The sequence below is a fragment of the Pleurodeles waltl genome, chromosome 6 (genome assembly GCF_031143425.1).
Source record: "Pleurodeles waltl isolate 20211129_DDA chromosome 6, aPleWal1.hap1.20221129, whole genome shotgun sequence".
Taxonomy (NCBI): domain Eukaryota; kingdom Metazoa; phylum Chordata; class Amphibia; order Caudata; family Salamandridae; genus Pleurodeles; species Pleurodeles waltl.
In genome coordinates, this window is record NC_090445.1 from 411,135,280 (window position 1) to 411,147,523 (window position 12,244).

The 12,244-nt window shown below is 42.7% G+C and overlaps 1 protein-coding gene across 1 annotated transcript in view; it reads right to left on the reverse strand.

The window, feature by feature from the left end:
• The window catches only part of LOC138299791 (glutathione S-transferase Mu 5-like), a 70,083-nt gene that overhangs the window by 33,327 nt on the left and 24,512 nt on the right, over positions 1 to 12,244 (reverse strand). Inside the window, exon 2 of the mRNA XM_069238347.1 lies at positions 9,862 to 9,937. Coding sequence (XP_069094448.1) covers positions 9,862 to 9,937 — 76 coding nt within the window. The remainder of the gene's footprint in view (positions 1 to 9,861; positions 9,938 to 12,244) is intronic.

Sequence of the window (12,244 nt, forward strand, 5' to 3'; positions counted from 1 at the left end):
CACAGGTACAAGCACCCTGCCCTCTGGGCAGAGAGGGCCTACCATAGGGGTGACTTAGTGACCTATTTAAAAACAGGTGCATGCACCCGGTCCATGCACACTGCAATGGCAGGCCTGCAGAACCCTTTGCATGGGCTCCCTATGGGTGGCAGAATAACTGTTGCAGTCCATAGGGATTCCCTGGACCCCAAGGCCCTGGGTACCATATACTAGAGGCTTACATGGGGCACCAGTATGCCAATTGTGGGATGAAATACAGAGTTTTGGGAGAGAGCATAATCACTGGGTCCTGGTTAGCAGGATCCCAGTGAACACAGTCAAACCCCAACATCAGGCAGAAAAAGGGGGTAACCATGCCAAGAAAGAGGGTGCTTTCCTACAAATCAGTCAACCTAGTTCCATTGTGTTCGTCAGCAGTTACCATGGTCAGATTAACTGGATATTTATATTCTTTAACAGAAGCTTCAAAGAATAACTTTCTTATGCAAATCATGGTACAGAATTGAAGTGTGCATTGTCCTGTAAGAATTTCATACACAGCAAAAATATGCAGAGTTGGGCCCTATTGTAAAATTTAGACAGTTACATTTCAGCCCCCAAATTGAAGAGATTGTTTTATAGAAGTTCAAATTAAGTAGATCTCCAACTAGGACTGCAATTACATTTCCAGGTACATGTTTATGTAACCTCAAAGCATCTTGCCAAAACTGCAAACCTTAAAAAGTCTTAAGTATTTTGCACTGCAACATCATAAGAAATAAGCTGCCCTCTTGTCTTTGAGTAGCAAATTCCGTAGCAGACATAAGCATATAGATTGCAATGACAATGTAGATAGTTATATAGGGGAAAACTGAGGGACCCTCGGAAGAGCCCCAACTCCGGGGCTGCTGAAGTGAAATGTATTTGATGGTTACAAATGTGTGAAAATGTCTCTGGTAGTGAGTGCGTCATAATGCTAAGATGTTCTTTCGGCTATGTGCCCAAAATTATATTTTGGGGGCTAAAAATACACCACAGTCGTAGGTGGAACGTATGTGCTGAGCCATTGTGAGTTTCGCCAACCTGAAAGTAAGCCATTCATGAAATTACAAGTCAAATGTTTCAGTAAACAGCTGGTAATATTCAAAGTCCAACACTAGATGGCAGAATGGAGCACAACACATGATCATAAGCCTCTTCAACGAGTAGCTTGTGAGTTACATGTAGCTCTCCAGCTGTCTAAGTAGCTCTCCTGTATGCAGCCCAGCCTACTGAATTAGAAGCTTTGGAGCGGACGATATTAAGAGTATGCTTCCTTAATTTTTTACTCTTGGCCCGATTCAATGCTTTTAATGTTCCTAATGTTCTAAACTGTGAATTTATTTTGTGCATTTAATTTTTATTGTGAGCACCGGAGCCCGCAATCAGTGGCTGCCGGTTACTCTGCTCTCTCCCCTTCCGGGTTGGGACTTTTACGACCGCCATCTTTTTAGGCGTGCGGTCTAGTTGTTTGTTTAAGCCGGCTGAAGCTGCCATGCGTCAGTATTTAATGACCGACGGGCACTGGGCTTGCCGCTGGCACGCCAGAGGCAAGCCAGTCTGCGCCCTGGAGCGCTCAGAGATACTACCCTATAGACAGGTTAGTCTATACCTCTTCGCAGCTGCAGGCACTCAGAACCACTGACCCCTGTCCTTCCCTCCATAGTAATGCGAGTCCTCTTCCCCTCCTCCCATGCCCACACTGTTCGTGGACTGTTCTACAACAGACATCCTGACGTCCCCCTCCCTCACCTTGGTAGAATGATGTTGCTCAACTGCCGCTCCCTTCCAGCCCACTCCTTAAACATTTACACCCTCCTGGAAGAACTCCTGCCTGATGTGCTATTCCCTACGGAAACCTGGTTGGACGATGATTCTACAGTGGACATTTGTAACTCTGCCCTCTACATACTCTATGCTACATCTAGATAGACCCGTCACCAGAGGTGGGGGAATAGCTATTATTCATAAAACTACTATTAAGTGCACCATTTCACCTTTGGACATTCCTGATTGCGAGAGCCTGATGTTTTCATTATACCGGTCCTCTACCTTTACTTTTTCGGGAATCCTGCTTTATCGACCCCCTGGACCTGTTTCCCACTTTCTGGACACCTTACCTGAGATTGCAGCCAGCCATATTTGCAAATTCTCTAATTTAACTATTCTAGGAGATTTTAACATTTACCTTGATAAATTGGATTGCCCCTCGGCCAAACTATTAATAAATTCCCTTTCAGCACTTCAATTAACCCAGCACGCAATTGGCCCTACGCATCTGAAAAGCCATACGCTAGATCTTATTTTTAGCAATATTGCTAACCTGACGGCTGCTCCCCCTTTGCCACTAACATGGACTGATGACTCCCTTCTATCCTTCCCTGATGTGATTCAGGAACAGCCCCTTAGTTCTTTAAGATCTGGCCGTGTTTGGTCAAAACTGGACCCACAGGAATGGCGTAGTGCCCTCCAGGCCCTTGATAAAACCAATCACTCTTGCTCCAGAATCGGCAGACTCATTTGATAAATGGATTTTATCCTCCTTGGATGTTATTTTGTCCATCAAACCTAGAGTAAAAAAATAAAAATAAAAAATAAAAATCTTCTCAAACCCAAACCTTGGTTCTCTCCCCACTTCTTGAACTTAGGAATAACTGCAAAAAGTTAGAGACTGTGGCGAAAAAACTACAGTCTCTCTGCTAGAGATATTTATAGACAGTCTATCAGAGTATACCATCACAATATTAAGATTGCCCAGTCCACCTATTACGGTGGGAAAATAGAAAATTCCTCATGCCCCCAGAAAGAAATCTTTCAAATTTTTAAAGAACTCACTACACCTCCCATATCTGCCCCCATGACTGAAGCTTCTGTCACCCACAGTAATCTACTGGCATCATATTTTCAGGATAAAAATCACCAGTATATACTCTGGGTTCCCCACCTCATTTAATCTGCTCCCTATTTGCCAGGCTTTAGATTTTTTTCTCTGAAGGAGTCTCATTGACTACTTTCACCCCTCTCACTGATGTGATAACCGACAACCTTTTGTCCAAAATTAAATCCAGTTCTCCTTTGGACCCTGCCGCTCCTTCTGTTTTTAAGGGTATCGGATATTATTGTTCCTCCGCTTACTTAAATTCGGAGCTATTCACTATCTTGTGGCTCCCTTCCTCAGTCTTTTAAACATGCTGTTATTAAGCCACTTCTGAAGAAACCCAAACTTGACCCCACCCTACCAGAAAGTTATAGACCTATTTCCCTCCTTCCTATTGCCGCCAAGATCCTGGAGAAGCATGTCAATTCTGAACTAACCAGCTACCTTGAGAACCACGAGCTCCTACATCCCACCAAAATGGGCTTCAGAGCCTTGCATAGCACGGAGTCAGCCCTTCTTACTGTAACTGAGTCGGCTCGTCAGCTCTTAGATCAAGGGACTCACGTGGCTATTATCTTGCTTGATCTGAGTGCAGCCTTTGACACAGTCAATCACAATCTCCTCTGCTGCAGACTCTCAGAAATCGGGGTAGGAGGAGCTTCTCTGTCCTGGCTCTCTTCCTTTCTCAAAGGTAGATCCTTTCAAGTTCTGGACCGCACTTTTTTTGCTGATATTTTCCCATTGAACTGTGGAGTCCCCCAGGGCTCCTCTTAGTCCAACTCTTTTTAACGTTTATCTGTCGAAGTTAGCCGAAGTGATCGCTCCTCACAACCTCTCATTGGTCACTTATGCAGACGACAATCAATTGGTGGTGTCCCTCTCCAGCTCTGGAGACTCGTCTGTGGATAACCTCTCCCGCTGCATGAGGGACATCACTAATTGGATGATCGAATCCAAACTTAAATTTAACGATGGGAAGTCGGAAGTTTTGCTTCTAGGCAATAGTTCCCCTGCCTTCCCTCTTCCATCATTCTCAGATACTTTTAATTATCTTCCCCCTTCCAAAACACAAGTTAAGAGTCCAGGCGTGTGGCTCGATCCTCGGCTTACCATGGATTCTCAAGCCAATAAAGTTGCCTCCACTTGTTTCGGTCTCCTACGTGCGTTTAGGAAGATTCTCACCCTTCTCCCTCCTACCACCAGAAGAATTCTTATCCAAGCTTTAATTCTTTCTCAGCTTGACTACGGAAACTCCTTGTTCCTTAGCTCTCCATAATAAAGAAGTTGCAGAGTGCAAAATGCAGCAACCAGGCTTCTTATTCAACTACCAAAATATTCTTCTGCCAAATCTGCTATTTCTGCTCTCCACTGGCTCCCCATTAAGGAGCGGATTCACTTTAAATCACTTTGTATCGTTCACAGGGCCCTACATGGTAGGGGTCCAATCTTCTTAAGAAGACTGATTTTCTTATATACTCCATCTAGGAATCTACGGTCTTCCTCTCTTAGGTAGGTCCACATTTCTCACTCTAAGAGAGCCTGGGGTAGCAACTCCTTCTCTAGTAAAGCTGCCAGTCTCTGGAATGCCCTTCCCTCGGAGCTCCGCCATGAATCCTCGGAGCGACTCTTCAGGAAAAAAACTAAACTATTCTTTTCCGTAACTAACTCTTGTCCTTCTACCTGTACATCATTTCTGCTGCTGTTAGCACTGGGATGCCCTTGGGTAACTATGCTCTCTATAAATCCAAAAACTAAGCTAGGTTAGGTTCATAAATGTGTACTAAAATTGAAAAATGTGTATTAAAGATGAATGTATTTTCTGAACTCCTCTGATTAGTTTAGAAAAGTATTAGATCTTGTCAAATGTTTCAGGACACCATTTGACTGATAAATCATGCAGCATCAGAAGTACTTCACACTCAGGAGTACCTTGGTACCAGGGATATTACAGCTATGTCTTATGTATTACCCATGTAGAGGCATTCCAAACTGATAAAGCTATATTTTTACATTACTGGTAGCAACCCTGTCTGGGGCACAGAGAATCACTGCTGATAACCTTGCCTGGTGGGGTCGCTAATGTAACCTTGTTCAATGTGCTCACCATTACAATAGTAATAGGAGTATCTTGGGATGATATTCATTGAAGTTAATTAGCTCTTACTACAGAAAAGGTCAGAGACCACTGATCTATAAAAGGAGTGTCACATTGATTAAAGGGAGTGGCGAGTAAAAATTTAAGTGTTCCTTTATCCCATCTTGAAAGGACATCAGGCGTTCAAAATGCCCCCTTATTGGGTTGTGTTATAAAAGCTGTAATGTAATTCATTAGATGCTCCATTTAAGGTTGCGCTCACTGACACTGCTCCAGAGCACACACTGCTGCAACAGAAGGATGTTGGATCATAGCAATGGAGGTTACCATTCATGAAGTCTAGAATGAAGCAAAAGAAAGGAGAAAAGGGTTCCCCATTTATTTATTTTTTATTTTTAACTATAGTGTGATGCCGTCCCCGATGTATTGTGAGCACCAGCTACATTACACAAGGTCACTTTACTTTCTCTTTTAAGGTATGGGAAGATTGAGTTATTTTCCCCAGAACAACAGGATGTTGAGTCGCTGCAGCGACTCAGACCAGTCTCTAATTCCACAGTCAGCAGCTCTGGCCTTAATACCACAGCTTCTCCCCAAATTTGAAATGTTCACCTTATAAAAAGATTCGAGAAACAAAGTAAAAGGGTTTTCTTCAACTGTTTCATCCACTAGGTTAACGAACCTGCCAGATCGTCATAAATAAATCGCTGTGTATAAGGGAGCAGGGTTGCACTGCTGTTCTCAAATTCACTCAAAAAAAAAACAAAAAAAAAGATTTGCATTGCCAAAGCCAATCAGTCTGGCCTTTTCACAAAGCTACAGTAACGGAATAGCTACTAGATGTTCTTTTTCAAGTGACAAGAAACTGTGAAGTCTTTAACAAGACTGCAACTCTGCAGAACTTCACTTCCACTTACTCATGTCAGAAGCAACTGTTAAACAAGTCTTTCACAAAGCTCCAATAACTCATGTTAATAAATGTCCCTCGTGTAAGATGCAACTGCTTCGAATGTCCTCAAGTTGAGGGTGCGTCTTTCACACACAAAAAAAAAACAAAAAAAAAAAAAACACACCCCACACAACCTTAGCTATTCATTTCAATAGGATAAGTAAAAATGCCAACGCTGGTGAATGACTCAATTTTCAGTATATGTCTTACTTACTATGGAAATGGAATACCTGTAAAGACAACCGCACATATACAGGTACCAGCAATCCCTGATTAAGTCAAGTGCCTTCTACTGTACTGTAAACAGAGTGGCACTATATATCCTAGTAATGTGCCCTCTACCTTATGGTATGGGCTATAGTAGGAAGAAGCATAATGCAAGCCAATAGATAAAAATTTGGTGAAGGAAGGTCGGAACCCAGGATACCGAGGAGTGTTAGGCAGCCAATTTCCACTTTAAGCGTAACAGAGGCCACATTCATTTGTCAGGGAAAGAAGGTGGCTTAATGTTAGGATAGCCCGACTAGTTGGATTAAGGTAAGGTAGACCTAACAAACTGTTTGACAGTTCAAAGTAATGTCAATCTAAACCAGACACTTAGTTTCAAGCGAGATTCGCCTTCTTAAAGGACATTATTCAAGGCTCAGGCAGCACTGTGTTGTTGAAACAGCTATGCGCCAAGTATTCAACAAGCCTCTCTTTCTAAAAAAAAGAGAAAAAAAAAAAACCCACACACCACAAACAATTTAAAGTTGAAAATCATTGTCTATCCGAAAATTCTTTATTCAGGATTATAGTCGGTAGGATTAAAAGCAGTTCACCTCCTATACAATCGGGAAATCCGGGTGTCTAGTGGATTTATAATGGATCCCTACACTTTTCAAATTGACATGTTTTGGCAGTACCTGCCAGGAAACTTTGTTCTCAAAGCATGAGTCCTCTGCCCGTCTTCAGGGCAAAACGTCTTCTAAACCCTACTGTTTGTTGCATGTCTGTTATATCTAGCATGCATAAGGCAAGACTAAAGCCTACCTGTGACCTCTGAGCCTCTCCCTGCAACGGTCAGTGAAGGGCCTCAGTCTCTGGAGGGGGAGGATTGGTTCCTTTGTCACACATTTGTCAAAGGGAACCTATATCAGGCCGCCTCTTAAGGCTGTGGCTGCTCTCACTCAACCCCCACCCCCTCAGCTCCATTCAATTTCCCATTTCCCCAGCAATGCTATCCTTATATTGAACCCTGTAGAGCCAACCCTGTAGGAAGCATCATAAAAATACATCATGGGGATGAAACCCAACTTTCTTAAAATGTCCTCAACTAATGTGTTCTAGATACTAAAACCATGCCTTAATGCAGGTATATCGGGATGTTTTACTGCTTGATAATAAACCCCGTGAAAACATCATTCCTCCAACACCGCCTGCTTGTTACATCCTTTGACTGCGTGCTATCTCCCACTATATTCCTAAAACCCTGCATGGAAACCCGAACTTTATTTCCACTTTATGCTTCTCTGCACCCTGCCCCCCCCCCCTCCTTCAGAGTGACCCTCTTCTCACCTTCCATCCTCTGTATGCCTTCTATTTCCGAGTATAGCCTCCTGGCAGTCTCTTGCCTGTCTGCCTTAATCTTACTGTAATTCTGCAAAAGGCTGCCTCCTCATTTCACTGAGCACAACCTCTCCTGCATTAAAACCCTATCTCTGCAACCTAACACTACCCAATCTCTGCCATCCTATTTCTCTCAACCATTCACCTGAAACGTATTCCCCACTAATAATCACACCTAGCTGGTATCCGTATAATGTATGAAAGTAACTGTAGTAAATGCATGCAATATTTTTTTCTTGAGAGATCAGGACAAATCACAATAACCAACATTTAACCATTGGTTAACCTTAGTTTCTGGAGTAGCGTGCTACTTGCCATAAAGCACTTCCACGCCTCTATAGCAACACACACACACCTACCTGCAATTTCTTATGCCATTTCAATAGGCCTCTGCCAAGTCAAACACCAAGTCTTAAAATTTCAGCCCAGAGCCGAGGTTACTCAGAGCGCTATAGAGTCAAATAAAAAAGCATTTATATTCTTTCGTGTAGATGCAGTTCTACATGTCATTACTAGGTGTCCCTCACAACTATTGAAATGTACATGAAGCTGAAGTTACACTAGCCCTTACTAGGTGTTACTATGGAGTCAAATGTAGGAGCATTAAAAGTCTTCCATGAAGTTGCAGTTCCACTAGTGGTTAGTAGGTGTCCTACACAAGTCAAATGCAAAAGCATTGACATTTTTTACCCACGGCTGCATTTCCTTTAGCCATTACTAGGTGTGCTTTAAAAAGAGAAATGGAAAGTCACTGACATTCACTGTAAGCTGAAGTTCTACTAGTCATTACTGTGTCCCTCACAGGTGCATTGTTATTCTTTCGTGAATGTGCAGCTCCACTTGTTAAGAGGCCAACCTCAAGTCAGAAGCAACTACTTAAAATGACCAGCACCAGGTTGAAAGGGTGCGCTTTAGTACAGAAATTTGCATACACACTTGCTATTTTAATCATTTGTGTTTTCCTCAGTAGGTTAAATTTGGCAAAGCTGGTTCATAATGAGGAGACAGAATTGCAGATAAATATGTTTCTTGATCTATAACTGTCTGTGATCACACCCTACTATTTATAGGAACTTATTGGTAAAGTACATTTAGATAATTTATTTTGGTTGTTTGCAGGTCCAACAAATGTTTTCTGCATGCTGACAGTGCGGGTACAACACTCCAACAGGGGAGATGTAGTTCCACAAGCAGTTAGAGGGTTCTCAAGGGAATTCAATGTCAGTCAAACCTGTGGAAGTGCGGCTTCAACCTAAAAATCTGCATACACACTCCAGCTACTTTAAAGACTTGCTCATTTCAGTAGGATAAATAAAATATACCAAAGCAGGTTTATAGGGAGGAATGAGCATTGTAATTTATAATGAACGTCTTTATGGTTTTAAAAATAGTAACTCTACTGACTACTAGTCCCTATACATATGGGGTGGGGAGTGTAATATTTAAAGGGATAGGTGGCATTAAGTTAAATATCCAAGAAGTGAAGTTGAATTATGGCTCAGCTGGTGAGGCTTGTTAAATGCTCAAGTAGGGCTTGCTAAAAGACCAACACAAGCAATCTAATCTGCATAACGAAGTTCCAGTGCTCATCAAAGAGCAAGTGAACTTTGTAGGTGTGATGCTCAGTCAATGCTCACCTGGTTAGCCTCAGCTAGGTTTGAGTTCGGTGTAGTTTGCATGTGCACATTTTTTACCAGTGGTCATGGAGGCTCAGATTCACTGAAGAGCCAAGCTTCATGAGCGCTCTGTTTTGGTAGAGGGGCAGCCTACAGCTGGGACTCCAGACTGTCACTAAGAATGTGCTAGAGAAGTCCCTACAGCAAACGTGGTGATCAGCAGCACGCCAGATTTTGGTGTCCTGTTATTATGCTAGACTGATCAGCAGTGAAGCACCGTCATGTGGCTGTTTGTAAGGACTCCGATTAGATGTGGAAGTAAGGTCTATATTTCTTACTTGCACCCCACAGGTACTACTAAAATTGAAACCACATTGTGCTTCCCCCCCCCCCCCCCCCCAAGCTGGTTCTTGGAGGAGAGATCAGCTTGGGTCCAATTCAGAGCTACTTGGGTATTTGAGAATGTCACCTTTATAGCACATCCAAACTGAGGACAGGGCTACCAGTAAAAATACATGAAAATGTCTGGCATCCAGCTCTAGACATGAGATCCACTTCACTTTGGGAGTACTGGCATTAGTAGTAAGACTAAGTAATCCAAGGAGTACCAGGCCGGTGAAGTTCAAAACCATCTTCAATTTTTCATGACCTGGCCCACTGAAGACACCTTATCATGCCACATCCAACCCTTTGTTACCTGGTCCGCAGACATACTGCTTGTCTTCATATGAAGTCCCTGTGTATTCCAAGAGCAGCCTGATGGGATGCGCCAGCTGTAATGGAAGAAAGCATAACAGACAAGATCAAGTATATGGCATGGGTCATCAGTACGTAAAGTCATATGTAGAAGACAATACCAGGCACACTGGAAGAATGCACAGGCATTTCATCCCCTTCAATTTAGAGGGTTCCCAGCTACAAGAATCCCTGCCTGTCGTCATAGCTCGGATATTTATCCCAGTAGATGTTAGAGCACTTTACACACAATGGGCTAGTCAGTCTTGTATTTGTTCAAGATATGTAATGGACAATATAAAAATAGCGCACCCCGAATATAGAATCAACACATATACGTATCTATACACACACACACCTCCCCCCCCCCACCAAACAGTACATGTAACTTCAAAGTGTGCAGATTTGGGGTCAGGAATAGTAAATCTATACTACCCTATATGAACTTGCCTTTTGATATTTTGACCCTCGAAATGGTCCTCAATACTTAAGTACCACAATACTGTTAGTGTTGATATTCAGTAGTACAACCCTAGATAAAAACATTTTAGATTAAAAGGACATTCATTCAAGTCGAGAACATTTGAATATATCTGACCATCACTAGACGTTTGACAGTGAGCTGTGCCTCAGTCACGCTTTGAAGCATAGGAAGTGGACCACCTACTTTTGATAGTGATGATATTCAAAACCTGCAGAGCAAATTCAGAAAAGGAACTGGCAAGGTATTGTTTAGACTCAAAATGATAATCTCTTAATTATCCATATTCACTACACTACCGCCTCCGGTCACGGTAATTATCAATAAACAGGAAGGGGCAGCTGAAGCTTTTCATAAACATTGTTTTCCCTCATTTCTATGAAACCTCACATCAATGTGTGTTTTGTGATTACTTACCTCAGGGCCACATTATAACACTTCACAATCACTCAAATGCTGCTTCATAACGAAGTTTATTCTTGAAGTGCAATTAGGCTATTCTTCCTGAGTTACATGAGTCTCAGGCATAGTAACTGGGTTGGTGCATCTCAGTGCAGCTTTTAACTGACTGAAACTAGCATGTGGCCCAGAGGAAGCAATACACACCTATTGGTAATTCGTTTGATTAACACATAAGTTTGAGTCAGCTGGTATTATCTGAGGGTGCAACATGTTGGTCTGAATTTGCAGAACCCTGCCCACCTCTCACACACACACACACACACACACACACACTTATTTGTATACCTGTAACCTTACAAAGTTTGAGGGCAACAATAGGTTCTAACAGTTGAAACGCCTTTAATCTCGTCTCCTAAACCTAACCCCACCCCCCCCCCAAAAAAAAAAAAAAAAAAAGAAAGAAAAAAAAAAGATAGCCTCACCAGTGACAAGGTCCTTTTGGGCCTAGTCGGTTGGGGAACATGGCACTTCTAAAATGTCAGGCATTACACACAATTATGATGCACCCTACCGTGCCAGCAGCATGGTGCGCTCAGGGGTGCCTTACCGAATATTTAAAACCAGTTTTCCTTTCTGTCAAAATTTAACTTCGCTACAGACCTGTCTAAAGGGCAGTCACTGGTCTGCAATGGTCAGTTGGCTGACCACAGGTGTAGCTACAACAAAATACAAGAGACCTGGACATTGCTGTTGGCCTCTGACAGGCACCTTAAGGGTCTCTAAGTGCCCTCACCTATGGTCTTGGGTAGGTGGTGTGAGGAGTGGGGGGAGGTCTTAGTTTAGTCCTGTGTGTTTTTGGGCACCAGGAGAAAGTGTGGAAACCTTTGCTTCTAGAGCTCCAGAAGAATTTGCGCAAAATATAATTCAACTGGAAATCCCTCTGTACTTGATTGAATTCCAGCTTCATCCTGCTCATGGCTTCTAGCACCTCTGAAAAAACGAGTAAGTCTCATTCGGTGTTCTGCAAGAAGTCTCCAAAGCGAAAACCTTCTTCGATATCTGGCCTTTTGTTCCACGGGAATGCCTACTATATCAGCAGCTGCCTGCTCAAAGAGGATTTTTCCTCCAGAAAAGTGGCAAAGTCCCTTCCTGTGTTGCAATTATTAAAACGTTAGCTAACTGACTCCCAGGCTTACACCCAAATCAATCCAAGTCCCAGTCTAGTTCCCCAGTATACAGTCATTGACATGTGCGTTATATTCTAACATCAGTGAATGCTGTGGAATGTGAGGGTGGAATGTAGAGCATGGATTGGTGGGAGGATTCTATTCATGGGCGATTGTAGAAACAGTCCAGAGAGGTAACATCTTATTGATTAGTCGGAGAATAAACCTCATACTTCAAACGCATCAAGTGGATCATTACAGTGGAGACAAGGATTTCGACATTGGTACTACGTCAG